A 27,245-nucleotide genomic window follows, 5' to 3' on the forward strand; every position below is an offset into this window, starting at 1 on the left:
GAGAGTGACACAGCAGGGGCACATGACTAGTCATGTGCTCCGCAGGTCCTGTAGACACATATCAAGTAAACTGTGTCCGGACGTGGTAACGGCAGGGCTTCAGTGTGTGACTACGTCAGAGCTGGAGGAATGCAGGAGCTGTCAGCTGGTAGGCTTAGACAGCGCATTATGCAGTCTGTATGCACAGAGGATCTGACTTGTCTGGGAAAGGTGGATTAGGTGAGTAACATATGATGATGAGTTTAGACTATGCTTGGTTAAAAAATGTATGGGTTAGGCAGGAAAGCACTAATAGATAGGAGGTGTATTGTAGTGACAAACATGTTCTAGGATGACGGAGGGAGGGGGGGAGGGGCAGAGGGTGAGCCATGCTGCAAAAAATGTAATAAATAACAAAAAATGCTTAATAGAAATAAAGAAATATATATAAAATAGCATATTAAGGACTAATAAAAATATAAATGCTTATAAGTATAGATATTAAAAATGTATGTAAATACATATAGATAATTTAAGAGTTGTTATACATAAAACAAATAAGATATAAAAACTACAATGCATCAAGCAATGAATCCATAGAAATTTGCATAAAAAATAGTAGTATTGTTGCATAAAAGACTAAAGATGATACTAAAGCATGCAATTACTATAAATAATATACATCCTAGTGGTAGCATGAACATAGTGGGTACATATAGCTGGAGTGTTACACCAAACTTATATAGATAATTAGATGGTTGGTTGTTATTAGATTTGTTCTCAAATTTTTCTTCTCCTCAGATTCTTTTACTCTTAGATTTTTTCAAGGACCTCATTTAGGCCATGAGGATGTAACGTGTTAAAATGATATATATAAAACATCTCTTTGGCTTTTAGTCTAGAGAACTCACCCTTGGGGATTTGCTCAATAGGGGTGACTTTCAATAAAGAAGAATCAGAATTGTGGTGTAAAAAGAAATGTTTCGATAAACTATGTTTGAGAAAATTTTTATTAATATTGTGTCGATGGTGGTTGGTGCGTGTGCGTAATGAGTTGATTGTCCGGCCAATGTATTTGTTCGGGCATGGGCACTCAATCAGATAAATCAGGTGCTCAGAGGCACAATTTAGATACTGTTTTATTTCAAAGGGGTTGTTCGGTTGCCCCACATCCACGTGTTTTCTCCTGTGGCAGATGTTCATACAGCATTTGCATCCTGAGGCTCCACACTTATAGGTCCCTTTTATGGTGGAAAAAAGTGTGGGATTGGTGTTTGCATTTCTATTTCTATTCTTGTTTCTTGGACATGATGGAGCTAGAATATTACCCAGTGTTTTATTCCGTTTGAAAATTAGGTTAGGGTTAGTGGCTAGGGTATCCATGATAAAAGGGTCGCTCTTTAAAATTTTCCAGTGTTTTTTAAGGATCTCTCTAAGGTCTTTTTGTTTAGAGTTATACCTTGTTATAAAACAAAGGTCGGGGGGATTGGTCGAATGTGTAGGTGTCCCCTTTTTGGTCGAGAGGGATCGTTCTTCCAATTTGGCTCTATTAAGGGAATGATCTAGGAGAGTTCTGGGGTATTTTTTCTCCTCAAATCTTTTATATAAAATTTTGGATTGTTCATCAAATGTCTCCATGGTTGAGCAATTTCTACGTATCCTCTTAAACTGGCTAAATGGTACATTTGTCTTCCACTGTTTTGCGTGGCAACTCCTAAAGTCCAGAAAGCTATTTGCGTCCACTTGTTTAAAATGGGTCTTTGTATGTAGGTTTCCTTCTTTGATATATATATCAAGATCCAAAAAAGTGATTTCCGTCGGGCTGAAGGTCCCAGTAAATTCTAGGCCACAGGTGTTCGTGTTTAATGTGTGTAGAAATTGTTTGGCTTCTTCGATGTTGCCATTCCAGATGATAAAGATATCATCAATGAAGCGTTTGTAAAGGACCCTCGAATGGTCCTTTACAAACGCTTCATTGATGATATCTTTATCATCTGGAATGGCAACATCGAAGAAGCCAAACAATTTCTACACACATTAAACACGAACACCTGTGGCCTAGAATTTACTGGGACCTTCAGCCCGACGGAAATCACTTTTTTGGATCTTGATATATATATCAAAGAAGGAAACCTACATACAAAGACCCATTTTAAACAAGTGGACGCAAATAGCTTTCTGGACTTTAGGAGTTGCCACGCAAAACAGTGGAAGACAAATGTACCATTTAGCCAGTTTAAGAGGATACGTAGAAATTGCTCAACCATGGAGACATTTGATGAACAATCCAAAATTTTATATAAAAGATTTGAGGAGAAAAAATACCCCAGAACTCTCCTAGATCATTCCCTTAATAGAGCCAAATTGGAAGAACGATCCCTCTCGACCAAAAAGGGGACACCTACACATTCGACCAATCCCCCCGACCTTTGTTTTATAACAAGGTATAACTCTAAACAAAAAGACCTTAGAGAGATCCTTAAAAAACACTGGAAAATTTTAAAGAGCGACCCTTTTATCATGGATACCCTAGCCACTAACCCTAACCTAATTTTCAAACGGAATAAAACACTGGGTAATATTCTAGCTCCATCATGTCCAAGAAACAAGAATAGAAATAGAAATGCAAACACCAATCCCACACTTTTTTCCACCATAAAAGGGACCTATAAGTGTGGAGCCTCAGGATGCAAATGCTGTATGAACATCTGCCACAGGAGAAAACACGTGGATGTGGGGCAACCGAACAACCCCTTTGAAATAAAACAGTATCTAAATTGTGCCTCTGAGCACCTGATTTATCTGATTGAGTGCCCATGCCCGAACAAATACATTGGCCGGACAATCAACTCATTACGCACACGCACCAACCACCATCGACACAATATTAATAAAAATTTTCTCAAACATAGTTTATCGAAACATTTCTTTTTACACCACAATTCTGATTCTTCTTTATTGAAAGTCACCCCTATTGAGCAAATCCCCAAGGGTGAGTTCTCTAGACTAAAAGCCAAAGAGATGTTTTATATATATCATTTTAACACGTTACATCCTCATGGCCTAAATGAGGTCCTTGAAAAAATCTAAGAGTAAAAGAATCTGAGGAGAAGAAAAATTTGAGAACAAATCTAATAACAACCAACCATCTAATTATCTATATAAGTTTGGTGTAACACTCCAGCTATATGTACCCACTATGTTCATGCTACCACTAGGATGTATATTATTTATAGTAATTGCATGCTTTAGTATCATCTTTAGTCTTTTATGCAACAATACTACTATTTTTTATGCAAATTTCTATGGATTCATTGCTTGATGCATTGTAGTTTTTATATCTTATTTGTTTTATGTATAACAACTCTTAAATTATCTATATGTATTTACATACATTTTTAATATCTATACTTATAAGCATTTATATTTTTATTAGTCCTTAATATGCTATTTTATATATATTTCTTTATTTCTATTAAGCATTTTTTGTTATTTATTACATTTTTTGCAGCATGGCTCACCCTCTGCCCCTCCCCCCCTCCCTCCGTCATCCTAGAACATGTTTGTCACTACAATACACCTCCTATCTATTAGTGCTTTCCTGCCTAACCCATACATTTTTTAACCAAGCATAGTCTAAACTCATCATCATATGTTACTCACCTAATCCACCTTTCCCAGACAAGTCAGATCCTCTGTGCATACAGACTGCATAATGCGCTGTCTAAGCCTACCAGCTGACAGCTCCTGCATTCCTCCAGCTCTGACGTAGTCACACACTGAAGCCCTGCCGTTACCACGTCCGGACACAGTTTACTTGATATGTGTCTACAGGACCTGCGGAGCACATGACTAGTCATGTGCCCCTGCTGTGTCACTCTCCAGCCCAACACCCGCCCCCCCCAGCAGTCATGTGATACCCAACGTTCTCTTGCAGTGACTCCCCTGCTCCTCCTAGAGCCCTTCTCATACAGCGTTCCTCTGTCATTTCTCCAGGGGATCTATTTAGCCATCAGTCATTTCCTTTTTTTCACCTTTTTTTCACCATCCTATATCATCCTCCACCCCCCGAGCCACGTGACCACACACGTGACCCAAAAGGGGCGGTAACTAGCAGACGCTGCCTCCACTCATTCAGTCATGTTCACTATAAATGTAACCATGTTTTACCACCCTGTATGCTTGATAAAGGCTGATGTTTCAGCCGAAACGCGTTGCACCCTGTGAATAAAGAACCTTTATAAACGTCATAACCTGGACAAGCCTTATTTCTACGAGCTGACCTGGATTTTCAGGGGTGTCATTTGCACTGACACCCCTGCTAAGTAAGTTCCTTCTGCCTTCTCATTTCGCCTATCCGATCACTGGAGCACGGGGGTTTTTTCTAAATTGTTGTCTATTGCCTTTGCTGCCTCTGGTATATATTCTACCTAGAGTCACCCTGCGATGCTCTCCCCCATTGGGATGTCATTTAGACCAGCGATCAGGACCCCTTGATGACATCATAGCTCTGACCGTGGATATTACTGCCTGCCAGGATCATTAGACGCACCGTGACCTTACACAGGGTCCGGTACGTCTGGGGTGAGTCCAATTGGATTTCCGTTTATTTTTCTTTACCCTGCCATTTTCTCCACCTCACATTGGAGCGCTAATCTCCTTCTTCTACTTAAAGATTTATTTTTAGGTTTGTGTGTTGTTAAGAAAAATGGTAATGAAATATTAATTTAAGTTAATGTCTGTGTTGTAATTTTCATTTAAGTTGTTTAGGTTTCTTTTTGGACCAAATATAGGTCTAATTTTGGGTCAGACTGGATCTCTGAATTTGTTTAATGTCAAGTTATCTAATTTTTCTTTTTTTACCTTTTTTTTTAGTTACAAGAGTTGTGGTTGTTCATGGTGCGGTGATGGGTATGCGTGTAGTGTATGTCTGTTTGTGTATTAGTCTGGACTAGATGGACCTTTTGGTCCTCACTTTGGTGATGTTAGTTGGCTGAGTGCCTTCTGTTTCAGCTTATTTTGTATTTAGTATCAGTAATAATTTTTGTATGTTTTTTTTCGTGTTATATGCTTTGTGACCCCTGTTTTTCTTTTTCTTATGTTTTTCAATTTTATAATAAAAAGATCTCCAGATTTATGGCCTACAGTTGCTGTGGTAACAATTCCTCTAAAGGATGAAATGAGAGATGATGAAGAAAAGTGTAGTATTGTGAAAATTACATGTGATGAAATTAATGTGATTGCTGTCCAATCAAGGAATGATTTAGTCAGTTCAGTTTCAGGTGAAACTCGTGTTGCTACTGGTAGCCAAAAATATAATGACAAATGTGATGTAATAAAAATATGTGGGGTACTAATATGTACTAAAAATGTTAATTTTTGTTCCTGCCTGGACTGTGGTACAGTAACTGCAAGGCATGGAAATTTTCCTTGAAAGTACAGGGGACAGATAGGAAAACAAAAATAGAGAAAAGTTATGTGTTCATGTTACGACCAGCGTGTGTGGACCCACTCTGCCAACAAACTGGTTTGACTTTGGGCTAGACCTAAGGGCGTTATCCCGACGGCTGCCCGATATTCACCTTGAAACCCCTGTACAGGGATCTGGTCTTCGTTGCGGGGAACTGAACAGACCGCTACCTCCTGGAATAGTCCCGATGTAGTTGGCAGCTGACCCACGGGGGTCGGCGATAATGCTGCAACACAATCACAAGACAAGACAAGGCGCTCAGTCAGAATACAGTCCAATGTCATGGCAGGCGATATACAAACGAGATCCGGGTCACAAGTCTGAGGGTCGGCAGGCAGAGTTCAACCAAATCCAGGTAATGGTTTCAAGGGTAAGGACAGGCAGAGTTCAAGGAAATCCAAATAACAAGTTCAAGGTTCAGTGCATGAAAATCAGAAACAGAATACCTTTGTTGGGAGCAAGAAACAAACTAACACCAATACTTAGGCAAGGACGAGCATCCCTAGTGCAGCTAAATAGGAAGATAATAACCAATTACCCTGCAGCTTGGTTGAAAGCACTGGGAAAAAACTCCTGTAGTGCTAATAGAAAGTACACAGCACTGGGAAGAATTAACTCCTGCAGGAGGAGCAGGGCGACGCCCACATCTGCCCAGAATAGCAATAGAGCAGCTGCCCCTGGTAACTGGCCTAACCTTTTTCTAGGTTTTGTGGGATGTGTAGATCCATAGTGGGATGGGAAAAAAGCCATTTGTATCGAGAGCGAGACAGTGGTAGGAAGGCTTCAAGAAGGAGCTAGCTAGTGATAGGGCAGAGCTAGACCAAGAGTGTAAGGTCCGTTCCAGCCTAGGAAAAAAATTAGAGCAATAGAGAGAGTTGAATAAAGGTTTTCCCACAAGTTTTGAGTTGACCAAGAAATTACATGGCTGAAGACAAAAGTAAGTAATGTTGAGCAGCAGCGTATGGTTCTAGAAGAGGAGTGTGCCCACCTAAAATGTGGAATTGTGAAGGTATATGCTGAAGCAGAGGAGGAATGTCACTCTGTAAAAAGAGTATAATGTGAGGATACTGGAAGCAAGAAGTTCTCATTCTGAGTGCTCACGCTAAAGAAACACCGAGGCATCGTTTGTTAGCAGAAAAGGAAGCTGCTAGATTATGCACTCTTGCTGAGGAAGTTCAGCACTAAAGTAAAAACACTGTCTGTTAGTTACAAGGACTGCGGGAATCGCGCCAGTGCTTTGGAGAGCAGCGGGAAGGCCCTGGACTGAGCCTGCTCGGTAAGTGTCTCGGCTGAACTGTGTGAAAAGCACTCTAAAAATTCAGCAATTGCATTTGTATGGCCCTTTACACGCACCTAATGCATTCCTATTGACCTTTTTTATGAACTGTAACTAGGGCTTAAAATCGGGTTAGGGCTTATATTTCAAGCCTTACCAAAAATCCTGAAAAATCAAGCTAGGGCTTATTTTCAGGGTAGGTAATCTTTTCAGGGAAACACGGTAGTAAAAAGAGTAGCAGGTACTCTGAGAACTGTTGGACCATAAACAGTCCAGCCAATAAAGGGTACTGTAGAAGGAGTTCCCCAAGCCAGGAACCCATGTGATTGGGTTCTGTGATAAAAGATATGGCCTTTATTAGAAGGGGGATATGTAGCAATGCAGTACCAAAAGTGGCCAGTATTTTGGGCAGGTGGTCTAAGGAAATCTTCAGCACAGAAGGGTGATTTCACACCTACGTTAGGCTAGTTTCACATGGGCAATTGCAAATTTGCCGCAAGAAAATCACAGCAAAATCACGTCTTTTTCCCACGAATTTTGAGCATCAGCCCTGCTTTTTCTCGCAAAATCATTGCTGCCGCTCACGATTTTGCCGCATTTTTTTTTTGTGAAAGTCGATCGGACTTTCTAAGGTTAAAATCACATCTCAACGTTTGTTGCATTGCAATGCAATAAAAAGGAGGGTCCATAGGGAAACATGGAAGAAAAAAAAACGCACATCGCAGAAACATAGAGCGTGCCGCGATTTTTTGCTTTCGTAACAATGCATGAGTGAAAACATCGCAAATCTAAAGGAAACCATTGTAAATCATTCGTTTCATAATCTGCTTTTTTACTGACTCTTGCATCACACGAAAATCGCGCAATTTTTTTCGCCCGTGTGGAACCCCTCTTAGGACTCAATTCAGGGTTTCCGTCTCTCTGCTGCGTTTTTGGAAGATGTAAAACTGAAATGAACTGATCAGTTTTTTCCCGTTGATCTCAATGGGTTTTCATAAGAACTGAAGGCTTTTAGTTTGCTGTCAGTCTGCTTCAGTTCCGTTTTGCTTCAGTTTTTTTGACTGGAACAAAAATGCAACAGCCTTCAGTTTTTTTGGAAAAACCACTGAAATTAATGGGGGGAAAAAGACAAATCAGTTCATTTCAGTTTTACATCCTTCAAAAACTGAGCAGAGAGAAAGAAACCCTGAACTGACCCCAACGCAGGTGTGAGAGCACCCTTTGTTTCTAGTCAGCCAGCACCTGGTTAGTGTGGCTGCAGAGCAGACATTCCCCTATGTTGCTGCTTTCTGTGTCTACATTCAGTTTACATTAACAGAATTACTATTAGCCATTAAAATGTATTTATATCTATAAGATTTTGTTTCTTTTAGGCTATATTCACACAGGCGAGCGAGATATCGGGCTAAGGGCGCCCACCCACTGGCGTTTTTTTACCTGCGTTTTGCGTTTTTCCTGCACAGGCATAGAGATAAAGTGTGCTCATGTCCACTGGCGTTTTTAAAATCGCCCCGCCCCGCAAAATCGCATCGCAGCTGTCCTTACACTCTGGCTCCTTTTTTTAATCTAACTTCTCCCATGGTTTTCAATGCTCCCGGAAAAAACGCAACGCAACGCAATTCGCACGCGCCGCGTGGCGTTTTTGCAGACAACATTACTGAAGACTGTGGAAGGGCGGGCATTCTTCACAGGTGCTGTAGGGTGTGTTGGTATAGAAACGCTATTGTTACGGCACTCTGCCCCCCGAGCGCCAGTTGGGGTGCCCTGATCTCCCGCACCCCCACTGTCCCTGCCTACTTGCCTCGGCCCTGGCTAACCCCAGGCGGACAACTGGACGGCGGTCCCTGCCCTGGCTAGGGACCTGGCGACTGACCAGCAGGAACCTACCTAATGGGGGGGAACAGAGTGCCGACAGAGGAGGCAGATGAATCAGACCAACAAAACTGACTAGGCTGGAGATGGAACTCACAGGCAAACTGGCAGGGTGCTGGATAGCAACTAGTGGAGACAACAGGTTTCGACAAAGACTTATGGCACCCCGTGCGACCCCTCCTTTTGCGATTTCCAGAGGACCGGTACCCCTTCTGTTCGACTGAGCAGGGGGGAGGGGGAGCGTGATGGCTATGGCAGGACGGCCCCCACTGGGTTGGCTCCCCAGTGGCCCAATCGAATTGGGGGTTGTGCAACGCCAGCCACGGCATCCCTAGTACCATGTCTACCGACATTTTCTCCATCACCAGGAATGATAGACCTTCCGAATGGCGACCCCCCACCATGAGTTGTAACACTGGGGTCCTCCATCGAACCAAGCCCGAAGCAAGAGGAGTAGCATCAATGCTAGCAAAACGAATTGGCGTCTTCAGCGCCACAAATTCAGCCCTCAGGGGCTCAACGAGACGCATGCTTATCAGGTTAGCAGCTGCTCCGGAATCAATAAACGCCTGCCCTAGGCGGGAGAAGTTCCGGAATCTAACCTGGCAGGGTATCAGAAGTCTAGGACGTACCTGAGGTCCTAGGCGACCCTCCCTGCAGTCGCCTAGGACTGGAAGTCTTTCTGCCGATTCAGACTGTGGACGCTGAGGCCTCCAGGGGCAAGTTATCACCCGATGTCCAGCTTTCCCGCAGTAGAGACAGAGATTATGTAATAACCGAATCCGGCGTCGCTCCTTGGGGTCCAGCGGGTCCAGTTCCATAGGTTCGGGAACAGAGACTGGTACGGACGGGGAGGGAACAGGACAAATGACCTCCCTGACTCTATGGGTCGGTCTATCTTGCTTCCCAGCCCTGAGCCTCCTATCTGCCTTCACTGCTAACTCCATAGCCTCCTTTAAGGACCCGGGAACGGGATGGGAGATCAACAGTTCTTTGACCGCGTCTGAGAGACCTTGCATAAAAACGTCTTTCAGGGCACTATCGTTCCATGCAGTATCACCCGCATAGCGTCTGAAATTGGAGCAATAATCCTCCACACAAAGCGACCCCTGATGCAGCGCCAGCAACCGAGAAACCGCCAACCCCACTCTGTCCGGTTCATCGAAGATGCCCCCAAGTTCCTGAAAAAAGGAGTCCACCGAATGCAGGGAGGGGGAACCCTCGGGAATGGAAAAGGCCCAAGTCTGGGCAGAGCCCCGCAGCAGGGACATTATGAGCCCGACCCTCTGGACCTCCGAGCCGGAAGAGCGGGGACGCATCCGAAAAAACAGGCGACACGCCTGTTGAAAAACAAAAAACTTGTTCCTCTCCCCAGAGAACACCTCGGGAAGAGGGCACTTGGGTTCGGGACTGGTAACGGCATTCTGCTCCTGCGACAATGCCCACTGCTCCTGGGCCACCATGCGAGCTGACAAATCCCGGATCACCGGCACCAGGTCTTGCAGCTGGTTTGCGAGGGCGCTGATCGCCGCCATGAAAAGAAAAGCAGTATTTTAAGGGCCAGTTATTATGTTACGGCACTCTGCCCCCCGAGCGCCAGTTGGGGTGCCCTGATCTCCCGCACCCCCACTGTCCCTGCCTACTTGCCTCGGCCCTGGCTAACCCCAGGCGGACAACTGGACGGCGGTCCCTGCCCTGGCTAGGGACCTGGCGACTGACAAGCAGGAACCTACCTAATGGGGGGAACAGAGTGCCGACAGAGGAGGCAGATGAATCAGACCAACAAAACTGACTAGGCTGGAGATGGAACTCACAGGCAAACTGGCAGGGTGCTGGATAGCAACTAGTGCTGACTGGGCCAGACTAGATTAGAGGCAAACAGAACCAACTAAAACAGACTGAGTAACAGGGGACCAGAGGGAGCTGACCGACAACTAGGGACTGACTGAGGAGAACCGCAGACAGACTGGCTAGGTACATGCAGAACCAATAACTGGCAATGAGCTCAGTTCACTGCCAGTCTTTTAACCACAAGGTTCCGCCCAGGGGCGGAGAGTGGGAGGAGGCAACTCCACCCACTGCTGTATAAGAAGCACAGAGGAGTGCGGGCGGCACCCTACGGGCGGGCACGCCCACGCCGCCGCCCACTGGCCAACCCAAGCTGCTGGGATGACCTCGACACAGGGCTCCAGGCTGCTGGAGCCGACGCCGGAGCGACGCGCGCCGACCGCGGGACCCCATGCCGCACTGTATGTTAACAGCTATGCAACGTTTTAGGATGAGACATTCTCCGCGTTTTGCGTAAAAAAAACGCAGCGAAAAACGCAAACGCGTAGATGCGAAATCGCTGCGTTTTTCACGCACTAACAACGCAAACGCCAGTGGGTGGGCGCCCTAAGACACGAGGCCTGATATAGTGCTTGCCAACGTACAATTTTCACGGCGATATGAAGCATTTTGGATTAAAAGTAGGATCGCTTCTGTGAAATTTAGAACATCAAACATGTGAAATGATCGCAATTGTTTCCCATTGACTTCAATGAGAAACATCGCATGGCATGGCATGCGAGTACCATGCGATTTCTTTTAAGGTCCCATTGAAAATAATGGGGGGAGAATCATTCGTGTGACCAAATCCATTCAACAGAATGGGTTTCATGTTTGTGTTAATTACTGTATATCACACAAAATATATTGTGTTCTACTGGCTAACACCGCGCCAACGCCTTTTTCTGTTCACTGAATAGGATTTCCCACTGGACTCATAAAGATGGGGAAAAAGTAAAACCATATATTAGTCCAATCGGCTCCTCCTAATATGCACCCTGCATCCAACAGATAGGACTTTGTGTCCAGTATCACTAGTTTCCTTTTTGAATTTTTCTCAACATTATTAACACTATCCACATTCATGTTGTGCTTACATTGCAGTTTGCTGCATTTTTCAAACTAATTAAGGTAGAAACTGAATTCACACCGCAAAGTAAGAGTATACTGTGGAAAATTAGCGCAATTTTGGTAAATAGGACGTAGTCAGGTGGGGATACGTATAGATTTCAATCCATAAAGGCTTTATTGTGGCAAAAATTCTTAGGCTTTTCACTTTAGGCAAATACACATCTAATATAAAAAAGCCTACCAGCTTTTCCTTGCACCGCACTTTGACCTCTTTGCGTGACCTCTGGTGGATGATTTTGGTGTCATTAGATTTGTGACATCCTCACCACTGCCGTAAAATCATAAAATGTGAGTTTGATACATTGAGTGATCTGTCAGCGGCGCTGTTGTGCTTCAGCCAACAGCGCCGCTACGGAGAGTCAAGCGTTACTGAGTGACATTCATATCAAGTGCTTACCAATTTGACTGTTTCCATGTCCCCAAAACGTAGAAGACCAAGCCGAGGATGGCGAGCAGTTCAAGCCGAATCCTTGGCTCTATAGTTCTTATAACGTTTACAACCATTTTTCCAAACATTTTATGTTTGCGTAGGGAATCGGGTCAATCTAGTAAAATAGCTGCTCTTCTGAGCCCTATATCAGACTTTCTTGAAGTTGGATGGCATACTACCAACGATCCCAAAATACTATAACTTGGATTACTTTCTGGGTGCACATTCTGACGTGAGAAACTGTCCTTTCTCCATAGGGTCCGCTCCACATGCACACAGCTTCTTTCCTATGTAGCTCTGTGTGCAGACCTTTTAAAGCCAAGTAATGGGCTACAGGCAAAACCCGGACTAGACAGAAAAGAATGACAGGCCCCTTATACAACCTGCCTGACATTTCACAAAAATCCAGTCTCCCTTTTGGATTGCAAGACCCGTATGACAGAACTCTAGAGAAAGATAGTGCCGTTCTATCGCTTTTCTTGTCCTCCAACAAGACCGCTAGTGCTAGGCATATTACCTCTTTTTTTTCTACTTAGACCCAGTGTATCCGACAGAGCACATGTTTCCCCAACTTAGCCAAGGCCTGGGAGCCAGCATTAATGCTTTATGGGTGTAGCTTCTTTATGGGTGTACTTCTCTGCTCAGTTCTCTCCCAGGTCCTCCAGAATTGTGTAGACATTTAAATAGAATTTCCATTTTTGGAAGTTACTTTAAATGTAATAATCTGATTCAGTAGTAAAGGAACATATAACAGTGCTAGGATTCTCCGAGAACCTTGGGCTAGAGCCAGGTCTTATTAATTATACTCCCACCACATCCCAAATATCCGCAGAAAAACAGTGGAACAAACACTACTGTAAGGGTGCGGGCAGACGAGCGTAGGCGTATTTACGTTCGCACGAGCACAATGTATAATCGCCCGAGAGAACGTTTTTCACCGATCACGACCAGAGCTAGAAAGCGTATTTTCGTTTGTTCCTACTTTGCAAATGGTCTTTTCGGCGATCGAATATGCGTTGGCACGTATTTCGGTCGCATATGTTCCGTTTTTTTTTGAATTGCCGTTTTTACGCGCCGTAAAATTGCCCATGTGAACGAATACATTCTAAACCATTGCCTCAGATGGTCACGTATATACGTTTCGTCGCAAAAACGCGCCGTTTATGCGCTCGTGTGAACGCACCCGCAGAGTCAAACATGAATAACTGAACAAAGTAAAATCGCTTATTTAAGTGGGGGTCTCATGAATGACAGACACCCCTAAAAACGAAATGCAGACCAATAAAGATGGTAATGATGCAATCCAGCAGGAAAGTGCAAGTGTGAGCCACAGTGAGCCTTGAGAAAGGTGTCCCTGTGCGCCGAAACGCGTTGCACAATATATTCTTTACTTGTGTATTGGACTTTTGTCTGTTTCAACTACAGTAATTAAAAACCTATTTGGAAAAGAAAACCTGGTTTAGGCTTATAAGCGCTGCCTCCGAAAGCGGAAGTAAAAACGTGGCATAGCGCCGCACTGCCGCACTCATGTGTGAGAGCCCTTAAGGTTGCCATTACACAGTAATGTTACTGCCCTGCAAAACACAGCAGGGGCTACACTGATTACAGCCGGCACCTGGATGTCTTTGTTACTCTGTCTGTAATCTGCGTAGCTCCTCCTGCGTTTTGCAGGGCAGTAACGCTGTAACGCTGCTGTGTAACAGACCTTTCACACAAGACGGAATAGGCTGCACGACACACTGCGAGCCGCGGTAAATTCTTCGCCAAAATCCACAGGCTACCTACAGATTTTGATGCGGAATTAAAAATGCCTTAAAACCTGCCTGCAATTCCGCATCAATATCCGCAGTTAGACCTACAGACTTTGGTGTGGATTTGGCTGCGTCCTGCGGCGTAATTCCATCCCGTGTGAAAGGGCCCTAATAGCAGCCTAGAGGATTTGCTGCTAACATCTTGGTGCCATATACCGCAGGACATTTTTGCAGGTCAGAGCCATTCTGGCGTCACAAAGTGAAACTAGACCATATTAGGGAGATGGTTTTAATGCTATGGCTTATCTGTATATACAGTGTAATACAAAATACTCACTAAAATCTCTTAAATGCAACAACATAGAGGCCAATGGGGCATTCATTCACTCGAGAGTCAAAAAAAAGTACTAAGGGTTTGTTGTAACCGTATACCCCAGGAGCTTTTCCTGACATGTATGTTATACACAGGGCCAACGTGCAATGTGCACTCAGCCTAATAGCCCTCATACACCTTCAATAGCTAACAGCTATGTCTCCCAACTGCCCCAAACACACAAACACTAGGTTTGGCAAATCATTTGTGTGCTTACACCAGGCTTCCTATACACGGCCGAGCGTGATATCGGGCCGTGAAACTTGGCCCGATATCGCGCTTGTGCGATGTACCGGCGGATGCAAAGTGTTTTTCGGTAAAAAACACCTCCCATTGCTTTAAGGGCGAGCACCCACTGGCGTTTTTTTACCTGCGTTTTGCGTTTTGCGTTTTTCCTGCACAGGCATAGAGATAACATGTGTTCCTGTCCACTGGCGTTTTTTTTTGCATTGCGTTTGCGTTTTTAACATAGGAACTGTCAGTTGCATATGTGTCCTTATTTTTCTCCATGGAAATTAATGGCAAAGCCGCGAAAACGCCGCGAAAAACGCCGCGGAAAACGCATTGCAAAACATACAAATATGAACCCCCTTCATTTAAATGGGGTAATACACACGCGGGACACGCGTCGAAAACGCTGCGTTTTTTTCCCGCGGGAAACGCAAACGCCAGTGGGTGCTCGCCCTAATGAGGTTACGATCCTCCAGTGCGGCTTACAGCTGTGTCGGAGGATTGGCAAGTGTTTCCCATTGGTTTTAATGGGAAACCCTGCATCGCACTCATGTGCACAGCGGAAGCCATGCAATGTGTTTTACTGCCCCATTGAAAACAATGGGTGAGGCGTTACGAGGAAATACCCAAAGATAGGCCATGCCGCGATTTCTTCCTGCACCACGATGCAATGCAGGAAAATAAAAAAAAAAATCGCTCATGTATATGACCCAATTTAAAAGAATAAGATTCATATTCGTGCGTCTCGCAACACAAAAATCTCACGCGATTTTTCATGGCCATGTGAAAACTGCCTTAGGGCGAGCACCCACTGGCGTTTTTTTACCTGCGTTTTGCGTTTTGCGTTTTTCCTGCACAGGCATAGAGATAACATGTGTTCCTGTCCACTGGCGTTTTTTTTGCGTTGCGTTTGCGTTTTTAACATAGGAACTGTCAGTTGCATATGTGTCCTTATTTTTCTCCATTGAAATTAATGGAAAAGCCGCGAAAACGCCGCGAAAACGCCGCGAAAAACGCCGCGAAAAGCTCGCGGAAAAAACGCGGGAAACGCGGCGAAAACGCTGCGTTTTTTTCCCGCGGAAAACGCAAACGCCAGTGGGTGCTCGCCCTTATGGAGAAAGCCGCAGCCAGACAGTTCTAGCGTCAGCTTATCTCCAGAGGAAATAGGATCTGGCATTGAAATTTTATATGCTCATGCTGCTTTCCCTGATGGTCATCTCTCTCCATTTCAGAACGACCTTCTAAGGCACCTTTCACACGGGACGGAATTACGCCACAGGACTCTGCCAAATCCGCAGCTGTGGAATTCCACGCCCAAATCCGCAGGTCTTACTGCAGATTTTGATGCGGAATTGCAGGCAGGTTTGAAGCTATTTTCAATTCCACATCAAAACTCGTAGGTAGCCTGCAGATTTTGGTGCGGAATATACCGCAGTGCGTCATGCGGCCTATTCCATACTGTGTGAAAGGTCCCTAAGTGTTGATTTTATGATCAAGTCAATTGCAAAAATGATTTTTAGCCAAAAGCCATTAAGTTTCTGGAAAGCTGGGTAACCATACGTGTACTAAATGTCACCCATGAAGAATACTCAAACAGCTGTCTATTCTGCGTGAGACTTTGTAACTGCTGTCATATCAGTAACATTCCCAAATCTAATCTATTTTTTTTTCTTTCTTCCTTCATTAAAAGTAACCTGCACTTTCATGTTTTTTTTCTAGAATGCTGCTGCTGAACTACTTAGGAAAGACCGGGCGTCAGACCCCGCTGCTGGGTGCCGCTGTGTTCTCTGCTGGGTGGGAAGTGTTTGAATCTGCAGTTGTCTTAGAGAAACCTCTCAATTGGATACTTTTCAATTACTATCTAACGACATGTCTCCAAGCATCAATTATTAGGTGAGCCTGAATTGCTTTAATTAGCATTGTTGTTTGCCTTTGTAGTTAGGCCTTTTTTTCACTTTCTGATCGCTATTTTACCGCTTCCATATACATATAATCTACATAAAAAGTTGAGTTTTTCGCGGCGTTTTCGCGGCGTTTTCGCGGCTTTTCCATTAATTTCCATGGAGGAAAATAAGGACACATATGCAACTGACAGTTCCTATGTTAAAAACGCAAACGCAACGCAAAAAAAAACGCCAGTGGACAGGAACACATGTTATCTCTATGCCTGTGCAGGAAAAACGCAAAACGCAAAACGCAGGTAAAAAAACGCCAGTGGGTGCTCGCCCTTATTGTAGATACATACCATTACTTATCTTGTAGTGTCCCCGGATTACAGCCGATATCATAGTCCATAGATGCAGTCACGATTCTTTAGGCTTCAGGGCTGAATGTCATACAGACATTGTTCTGGTGACTTACATTATAGGAAGTGTCTTATTTTCACTAGGCTCTGCAGAAACTGAACGGCTAACGAGAGGTGAACAACTTCTCGTTCGTCATTCAGGGTGCGTTCACACGAGCGCATAAACGGCGCGTTTTTGCGACCAAACGTATATACGTGACCATCTGAGGCAATGGTTTCGAATGTATTCGTTCACATGGGTGATTTTACAGCGCGTAAAAACGGCAACCCGAAAAAAAAAAGGAACATATGCGACCGAAATACGCGCCAACGCATATTCGATGGCCGAAAAGATAGTTTGCAAAGTAGGAACAAACAAAAATACGCTTTCTAGCTCTGGTCGTGATCGGTGAAAAACGATCGCTCGGGCGATTATACGTTGCGCTCGTGCGAACGTAAATACGCCTACGCTCGTCTGCCCGCACCCTCAGTCAGTGCATGCATTTACACTGAATGATTACACTGTGCAACACAATTTTTGTAACAGATAAGCAAGTAGGCGGCTTATAGTAACTTTAGTGTGCTGAATTCGAATATGATATCCGTTTTTTTCTACCATGTAAGATTTTTCAATTATGAGGAATAATGTAATCCAATTGCCGTTGTATTGCATTTTTTGGAAATATGCTTATACAATGAATCCAGTCGGCTCGCCATTAACCCTGCTTAATACAAAGAATAACAAAAGTGATTTCACAACTATTTTGCTGTCGCTGTTACACACTGTGTGCTGACTGAACACTATAAGGGCGAGCACCCACTGGCGTTTGCGTTCTCCGCGGGAAAAAAACGCAGCGTTTTCGCCGCGTTTCTCGCGTTTTTTCCGCGCGTTTTTCGCGGCGTTTTTCGCAGCGTTTTCGCGGCGTTTTCCGTTAATTTCCATTGACATTCATGGGTGCATTAGGAGAAAAATAGGGACACATATGCAACTGACAGTTCCTATGTTAAAAACGCAAACGCAACGCAAAAAAAACGCCAGTGCAGGACGACAGGAACACATGTTATCTCTATGCCTGTGCAGGAAAAACGCAAAACGCAAAACGCAGGTAAAAAAACGCCAGTGGGTGCTCGCCCTTAGGGTAGGTTTATGTAACATATAGGGTATGTTTTCACGTGGTGTAAACACTGCGGATCGTCCACCAGTAAGATGTAATTAACGAACTGTGTTATTACAGATTGTATGACTAAGGGCGCCCACCCACTGGCGTTTGCGTTTTCCGCGGGAAAAAAATGGTTGCATATGTGTCCTTATTTTTCTCCTAATGCACCCATGAATGTCAATGGAAATTAACGGAAAAGCCGCGAAAACGCCGCGAAAAACGCGCGGAAAAATCGTGGAAAACGCTGTGTTTTTTTCCCGCGGAAAACGCAAACGCCAGTGGGTGGGCGCCCTTAGGGTGCATTCCCACGAACGTATATCGGCTCGGTTTTCACGCCAAGCCGATATATGTTGTCCTCGTGTACAGGGGGGGAGGATGGAAGAGACAGGAGCAGGAACTGTGCTCCCGCCCCCTCTCTGCCTCCTCTCCGCCCCTCTGCACTATTTGCAATGGGGAGAGGCGGGGCAGGGGCGGGGCCAATTCTCTGAACTTAGCCCTGCCCCGCCTCCTTTCATTGCAAATAGTGCAGAGGGGCGGAGAGGAGGCAGAGAAGGGGCGGGAGCTCAGTTCCTGCTCCTGGCTCTTCCATCCTCCCCCCCTGCAGATGAGGACGACGTATATCGGCTCAGCGTGAAAACCGAGCCGATATACGTTCGTGTGAATGCAGCCTAAACAAAAGAATCAAAATCATCGAACAAAAATACATGTTTAGAATCGCTGCGTCCGTAAAAGTCCGATCTATCAAAGTGTTGCATTATTTACCACAGACGGTGAATGTCCTCTAAAAAAAAATTAACAAAGCCAGAAATTTTTTGGTCATTTTGTCTCCAAGAAAATGTAATCAAAAGTGATCAAAAAAATCGTATTTACTTTAAAATGGCAGTAACGCAAACTACAGGACGTCTCACAAGAAATAAGCCCTTGTACAGCTATGTGGACGGAAAAATAAAAAAGTTATTGTGCGCAGAAGATGGCAGCAGAAAAGAATTTTTAAAAATTTTAATAAAATTAGATGTCTTTGAAAATAAAATACAACTAGTACAGCAAAAAAAAAATGACATAAGTTTGGTATTGTAGTAATCATACTGAGCCATAGAATAAAGTTATTGTCCATGTGGCACAGAAGCACCACGCTCAGCACGGACGCAGGGTTTTTCACAACCACTGCAGTTGACAATACCATGCACTATAGAACAGTGCGCACCACACTATGCTGAACAGTAGCACCACTTCAGGGAGAAGGAAGCCTGGCCCTAACCTAGCAGGGGAGGTGAAGGGTCTCTGCCTAGAAGTGGAGTAATCGCCTCGATAGAGGCAGCCCCAGGGTCTTCTTCCTGGGCCTTGATCGTCCTAGAGAGACCCCTGGAGAGACGAACCGAACAGCAAAGCAAAGCAGAAATACGACTGAAAAGTAAACCACAGCAACTTATCTGGACATAGCAGTGCACCCAGCACAGAGGAACTCCAATAATCCTCTATGGAGCCGAATAAGCAGAATTAAGCAGAGGGAGAGGTGAGAATATAAAGCTACTCTACACCTGACGACTGGCAGAGCAATTAGAGAACCCCTCCTTCAACCTTCTCCCAGGCATGACTAATCCAGAATGCATCCATGCAGCAAAGAGAGACAGCACCAAGCAGTCTCTGCACATGGTGCATTAACCCTTGTCCTGCATAACAAGGTGACAGGTCTTGGCCTTCATCGAGGCCACCATGCCACGATGCTGTTGGAACCGACAAGCCGTGACAGTTATCATGTCATTTTTGGTGCAGTTTGTGGGCCGTAGAAACAAGATGCACCGGAAGATGGTGGAATTTCATTGCTTTTTTTTCATTGTACTGCACTTAGAACTTTTTAAACGTTTTTCAGTAGATAATATGGTACATGAAATAGTACTATTGAAAAATACAAATCGTCCCGCAAAAAACAGCTACGTTAATGGATAATTAGAGGCGTTACGACTTTTTTAAACGAAAAAAATACTTGGTTACTAAGGGGTTAAATAACTTGAAAATGAGATGTGCTGCTACCGTGTTTCCCTGAAACTAAAACAGGGTCTTATATTAATTTTTGCTCCAAAATATTTATTTTTTACATATATAGCTGCCTGGACACTATTTGAAAACCATTCTAGGGCTTTTTTGGGGGGTAGGTCTTATTTTCAGGGAAACGGGTTATTCAGTTTTACCGATGTAATCAGTGTGTTTTAAATTTTCAGAAACATATCAAATTACTTTCTGTTACTACAATTTTTTACAAATTTGTTGCACAGTGTAATTGTTCCAATTCTAGCTGGATCGCTGAAATCCAAACAATAAATATAAAAGCAGCCTTAGAAAACAATCAGGTCACATTTTGTTAGTAACCAGTTGCAAAGGGTTCACTCACTTTTTCTTGCAGTTTAATGCATGGTATTAACTTAAAATCTAAATCCTTATAATTTCACACATATCGGGATAGTAGAACCACTAAAGGTCCACGCTGTATGTGATTATGCCTAGATGTGAATAATGTAATCCTATTTGAGTATATACAGCGCTTGTTGGCACGTGGCTGTTCTGTGCAGTGCAGGTTGCAGAATACGTTAGGCAAGTGACGCCCCTTGTGCATTATCCTCTTCATAAGTCCAGGTATTGTACTGGATAGTACTTTATTGAAATGCATTTATTTGTTATTTTATAGGCACCGCAGTGTGCTGGAGAAACAATTTGACATTGATTATGTCATGAAGGTAGGTATTTTTGTTGTATGTGATATTAGGGTATTAATCACAACTGAGGATCGCCATCTGAGTGGTTGGCATCCTTCTCAGAAACTCACCTGACAACAATAACTTTCTTATAGTGGCACCTGTCGGGTTTATTCCATTACATCACAAGTTTACAGCTCTCCACACTTGACATGAAAGTGGTATACAAATAACCACCTGGCCGTCTGACCTCTAACTATACATTAAACTCCAAGCTCAGGCTAGCTAGAAGTGGCACGCCTGCTCCTTTTACAAAAACGTCACAGGTACATCTTGATAAACCAATAGAGGCACCCTTTCTCTGCTGGACCAACTTTCTAGTGGCCATTTCCTATATTGTTTTGCCACAATAAACTAGGTAATTTAAGACAATCGTATCTCATACAGAGTTATTACAAATGATGTTCCATTGTTTGAAACTCTCATAACTCCTGTTTAATGACACAGATACAGACATTTTATATTAATAGAGACATATACTCAAAAAGTTTAATTTAACAAAGCTGTCTAATAGTAAGACCACTCTTGTTGCCCATAGCAACCAATTACAGCGCAGCTTTCATTTCCCAAGCTGCTGAGGTAAAACGAAAACTGCACTGTGATTGGTTGCTATGGGCGGGCTTACTATTAGACAGTTTTGTTAAATTAAACTTTTTGTTAAATGAGGCCTAAAAAGTTTTATTCTAACGTCGTTGTCGCTAGGGATATATGAGACAAAATAGCTGCCAGTGAGCACAGGAGAGTATTTTGTGTCCTTGAAGTTCACGTCTACCAGTCTGTTATTAGAACAAAGTTTGGTGAGGATCCACCCAGTAGGCACCCAAGTGGTTCTCCAATTTTAAGGAAAAAAGTTGTATCTAAAAGCGAAAATCATCCTGCCGTACACCAGTAAGTCTGGAAACAGTGGAGCATGTCCGTGCAAGTCGGAGATTGTAGGGTGCTGATGGGTTGCCATAAAATCAGGGGCCTAACATAGACTCCCAGGTATGCAATGGATTTAAGTCTATTAGGATGACAATCAGTGTAAAACTAACAGGCAATGTACACTGCAAAAATGATTCCGTGATCTCATGTCCAAATCTAATAGTCTGCCTACTAAAAATTGTAATTAAAAGTTATAGTCCTGTAGAACATAATGCGATTCCACAGAGCTGGCTTCTGTCTGGATATGGGAGCCATATGCGTAGTTATGAGCAACTCGGACCACCCAGTCTGTGTTTTCATTTGGAAGCAAAATCGTCTGTACAATCTTTAGAAATACCATCCTATTCACACAAGCCTAAGTGCATTTGTGCAACTTTTTTGAATTGGCATTATTGAGCACATATCGGCATATTTCCCATACTTTTGCCACCTGCAAGGTATGTTCATTTGGGTGCGGCAAATAAAGACGCACCAATTTAAATGGCTAATTAGAACACGTCTGGAACTCATTAGGCTTTCTCCTGCGGAATTATGCAGCTTTTCACACATCTCCTAGCCTATTGCACTCACATTTTCATACCCCCATTGACTTTGCTGCGCAAATGCATACAAAAATACTACATTCTGTGTTTTTGTTTTTGTACAACTGAAATGCACAAGAAAAACAAACCAATTAAAATCAATGGGTTCTAAAAAAAAAAAAAAAAAATACCTACAATAGAACTGGTTTTCTATATAAGGGCGAGCACCCACTGGCGTTTGCGTTTTCCGCGGGAAAAAAACGCAGCGTTTTCGCCGCGTTCCCCGCGGTTTTTCCGCCCGTTTTCCGCGGCGTTTTTCGCGGCGTTTTCGCGGCGTTTTCGCGGCTTTTCCATTAATTTCCATGGAGAAAAATAAGGACACATATGCAACTGACAGCTCCTATGTTAAAAACGCAAACGCAACGCAAAAAAAACGCCAGTGGACAGGAACACATGTTATCTCTATGCCTGTGCAGGAAAAACGCAAAACGCAAAACGCAGGTAAAAAAACGCCAGTGGGTGCTCGCCCTAATGGTACACTTTATTTAACGTCATTAAAAAAATGAAAAAAAATCCACTCTCCCTCTCTAGAAAAAAATCTAAACATAAAAAAGACACAATTTGTATCGTCGCAGCAGTAACAACAAACACAATGTAATTGATGTATAATTTATCCCACACATTGAGCGTGGTAAAAGGAAACAATGGCAGAATTGCTACTGTTGTTCTGCTCTTAAAAAGGAATGTACAACACCTCTACAGCATCACCTATTGGTGGCAGCTTCCTTATAAATCAATGGCCAACCTTCTAACAGACCTTGTAACAGGACTGGGAATATAAGCCACATCAGAGTCTTCTCCAGAAAGAAAAGATAGCAGGTACAGGTGAGGTGTTTCAGGTATTTTGCCCCTCATCAGTGAACAGCAGATTTGCATACCAAATTTCCCAGAGGAGCATTGCATGCCCTAGGAGTTTCCTTACTCCTCTGGTGGTCTCCACAAGGAGAAACTGTACCCCTTCCGACCCACATCACAGGCCTCTCACCCAACCAACTAGGAACCTGCTGACACTGATAACCATGTAAGTCTGTCTGTACATGGTTATCTTTTCCTTCTGGAGAAGACTCTAGTTTTGGCTTATATTCCCAGTCATTGTTACATGGCTGTTAGAAGGTTGTGCATCGACTTATTAATGAAGTTGTCTCGGTTTTTATGGCGGCTGAAATTGAACGATTGCCGTGAACCTCGAGATTCTCGCTCATCGTACGGTCAATGCCTGCATTTAAACCAAACGATTATTGTTTCATTAGTTTAAAGGATTTTCTTAACGATAATCGTTTCATCTAAATGGGGCATTAGTGAAAAAGCTAACATATTAAGACCTCTCAACTTCACGCAAACCATTCTTGGTCTATATTTGGACATGGTTTTTAAGTCAGTCCAGGCTTTGATTATATCAAAGTGCAGTGTTGACCGCTCAGGTACAGCCACAGGGTCCGGGGCATTGGGAAAGCTACTATTTCATCAGACCCTCAGACTACTGCTGTGTCCCTCCTTCATGCTTTGTACTGCTTGTTCAGATTATCAGCTTTATAGCGGTCTAGAAACTAGTGCATGAAGAGCTGATTATAAACTACAAGCAGCTAAACCACCAATGATGAAAAGATGATTAAAGGATTGCCACAATTTGCTGAATCCATTCAGCTTCATTTCACACATGATCATTTTTCTGAGCCTGTAGGGTAAATGCTATTAGTTTGGGCAAAGGGCTTGACCCTACGTTTGTGTTTAGTAGAGGGCAGTGTAGGACTGGGCATCCGTGGTTCCTGGGTATTAGAAAGTACCACTGTCCATCTACAAAACTAATACTACTTGTTATAGTTACAGACACAGAACACCAATATGTCTAACAGATTATCTGCAAAAATGCACATAAGACATAGAGTGTAGTTCTAGTAACTGTGTTCAAAGTTAGCCCAAAAAGGGCTTCTATTCTGCTGAAGCCTTTAGGCTCATTATCATGTAATCATGTGGGCCAGTTTGACCCTGGTGAAGTGTAGAGTAATATTGTTACACGCTACCCCACCCAAACAATGACATGTCATAATAAGGCTTCCATAGCTTCTTTCATTTCAAGGCACAGCACTATGCATTGCTGTTCAGGATGGGCATTAATCATAGTATCTGTCTAGTAGATGTAAGACAAATTATATGAGTGATGTAGTTTTATTGTACATGTGCACTGGAGATTTACTGTCAGCAATGATCCTCATTGTTACCATATATTCAGTCGCATTGGACTTGACTAGATCTAATTTTTCTTTCACCTTTGATCTTTACATTGCAGGCAAAGTCCATTAGAGAGTTTGACACCAGATTTACCTCAGTTATGTTTGGTTATCCAACAAATGATCACTATTATAGAGATGCGAGCCCGTGTCACAGGATGAAATCTATTGAGATACCAGTGTTATGTCTGAATGCTGTAGATGATGTCTTCTCCCCTGGACATGGTGAGTCTATCTGCTATGTCCTACATTTGCTATGCAGGTCTAGTGGCACATGACGAGAGCATTGTTCTTCCTCTTTATAAGTCACTGGTCAGACCACACTTGGAAAATTGTAGACTGTTTTGGGATGCGGTACTCAAGTAGGACATATCAGAGCTTGAGCGGGTACAAAGGCGGGCAACTGAAGTAATAAATGGAATGGGCGGACTACAATACCCAGAGAGTTATTTAGTTTAGAAAAAAGATGGCTGAGGGGCGACCTAATAACTATGTATAAATATATCAGGGGACAATACAGAGATCTCTCCCATGATCTGTTTATTCCCAGGACTGAGTGTAACAAGGGGACGCCCTCTATGTCTAGAGGAAAGAAGGTTTCTACACCGACATAGAAGGGGGTTCTTTACTGTAAGAGCAGTGAGACTGTGGAACTCTCTGCCTGAGGACGTGGTGATGGTGAATTTAATAAAAGAGTTTAAGAGGGGCCTGGATGCCTTTCTTGAGTGTAACAATATTACATGTTATAATTACTAATTACTTCAGAAGGGTCAGTGATCCAAGTATTATTCCGATTGCCAGATTGGAGTCAGGAAGGAATTCTTTTCCTTAAATGGGTAAAATTGGCTTCTTCCTCATTGGGTTATTTTTTGCCTTCCTCTGGATCAATATTGGGGGGTAATAGGCTGAACTGGATAGACATGTGTCTTTTTTCAGCCTAACATACTATGTTACTACGACCATCATGCCTCCTAACTAGGTGCCTTTCTTCCACCCTGATGAACTGGCTGGAGAGATGATTTGCATGACATAACAACATACATCTGCCTGCCTTCACCGTTCAATGTACTAATGCCTAGCGGCAGCAGTTTCTGTGTGAGGTGTGTTAGATTTATGTATATCGCCATGCCAATTGGAGTTCGCAGTAGCGTATAGTCATTCATTATGATGACAACCTAAGTAATCTCACTAGTAGCTCCTTGCTGTGTGAGCACTTACTGTTCCAATAAAATGTTACATCAGAATGTAGCTGTTCAGCCCCTGACATTGTGTTAAACGTTCCCTACCTTCTGCGGAGACTCTTTACATTTTTAAATGATTTTCACTGATGTGGTTACTTCTTAAGGGGACCCGTCAACTTCAAAATTCAGTGTGATCTGAAAACTGCATATTCTAGAGCAGGAGGAGCTGAGCAGATTGGGAAGGTAGTTTTGTTGGAAAACCAAGTATAACTTGTCATTTATTCATGTAAAGTCCAGTGGGCGGTCTTATCAGTGATTGACAGTTATCTCTGTATGCACATTGATACAAGTAAAACTGGCAATTGCTGATTAGTCCCGCCCACTGGACTCCGTAGCCCAGAAGAAGCAGAGATTAATAAGTAACAATACTCCCACAATTCCCTCAAAAACTACATATCAATCTGATCATCTCCTTCTGCTTTATAATATACTTTGTGCAGATCAAACTGCCTTGGCAATGTGACAGGTTCCCTTTAAAGTCACATAAGTTGACTTTCAGCCATAAGATAAAATCCATATGTATTTTTCATCAATGAATGGGTTTTTCTTCTTTTCTTCAGCAATCCCAGTGGAAAGTGCCAAACAAAATCCAAATGTTGCACTGGTGCTTACATCTTACGGAGGCCATATAGGATTTTTGGAGGGCATCTGGCCAAGGCAGCAGACCTACATGGATCGGATTTTCAAGCAATTTGTACAAGCGATGTTTGAGCATGGAAGTGAGCTTTCCGGCATGTAGCTTTCCATCGAGATGCTGATCTTTTTTTTCTTTCCTTTTTTTTTTTGAGATCATCAGTTTACAATGGCAGGTTCTAAAGAGTAGGTTCAGCTTATGCACAAGTTAACCCTTTAGATGCTGATGAATGACGAAACTATACCTCTAACTAAGCACAAGGGTTAACATTCAACTATAGCAAGCCGGTAAGCAGCGAGCTAGATGTAAGCATCTAGCATCAAACGCTTGCAAATAAATATAAATATATTGTTTTCTAGCAAGTACTTTCATACAGGAATGTTAGCATTTTATATTTCATTTTTCTTTTTTTTTTTTATTTTACCAAAAATGACCTTAATCATAATTACGCTTTGCAGACGCTCAATTGCACATAACAAAACTATTATGTACAGAAAGATACATTCCTCAGGGTTATCACATCAACCAGTTCCTCTGCCTAGAACTGCAAGCATTACCATAATGCAGTGTGACGGATTTCCACATCCTGATATGTATTTAAAGCAATGCATGCTCATGAGGGCATTGTAAAAAATCAGAACGTGAAACAATAATGCTAAAACTGCAGGAATGATTAACAATCTGCATTAGGGCGAGCACCCACTGGCGTTTTTTTACCTGCGTTTTGCGTTTTGCGTTTTTCCTGCACAGGCATAGAGATAACATGTGTTCCTGTCCACTGGCGTTTTTTTTGCGTTGCGTTTGCGTTTTTAACATAGGAACTGTCAGTTGCATATGTGTCCCTATTTTTCTCCTAATGCACCCATGAATGTCAATGGAAATTAACGCAAAACGCCGCGAAAACGCCGCGGAAAACGCCGCGAAAAACGCGCGGAAAAAACGCGAGAAACGCGGCGAAAACGCGGCGTTTTTTTCCCGCGGAGAACGCAAACGCCAGTGGGTGCTCGCCCTTAGAGTGAAAGAAAGCATGAAAATTGTAGCAGTATTGGCTAGAAGCTTATTAACTTATTTCATACAGCTTGTAAAACCATGTATAACTTATT

The 27,245-nt window shown here is 43.2% G+C and overlaps 1 protein-coding gene across 2 annotated transcripts in view; it reads left to right on the forward strand.

Annotated features, from left to right (window-relative positions):
* The window catches only part of ABHD3 (abhydrolase domain containing 3, phospholipase), a 64,525-nt gene extending 37,522 nt beyond the window's left edge, over positions 1–27,003 (forward strand). Inside the window, exons 6-10 of one of the 2 annotated variants that reach the window (XM_066579635.1) lie at positions 16,060–16,233; positions 20,468–20,516; positions 24,327–24,492; positions 26,069–26,243; positions 26,601–27,003. In XM_066579635.1, the coding sequence (XP_066435732.1) occupies positions 16,060–16,233; positions 20,468–20,516; positions 24,327–24,492; positions 26,069–26,243; positions 26,601–26,772 (736 nt within the window). In that variant the 3' untranslated portion in view covers positions 26,773–27,003. Of the gene's footprint in view, positions 1–16,059; positions 16,234–20,467; positions 20,517–24,326; positions 24,493–26,068 lie in introns of both variants that reach the window. The other variant, XM_066579634.1, reaches the window with a different exon arrangement.
* Positions 27,004–27,245: the final 242 nt, after the last annotated feature.

Source organism: Eleutherodactylus coqui, chromosome 9 (genome assembly GCF_035609145.1).
Source record: "Eleutherodactylus coqui strain aEleCoq1 chromosome 9, aEleCoq1.hap1, whole genome shotgun sequence".
NCBI lineage: Eukaryota > Metazoa > Chordata > Amphibia > Anura > Eleutherodactylidae > Eleutherodactylus > Eleutherodactylus coqui.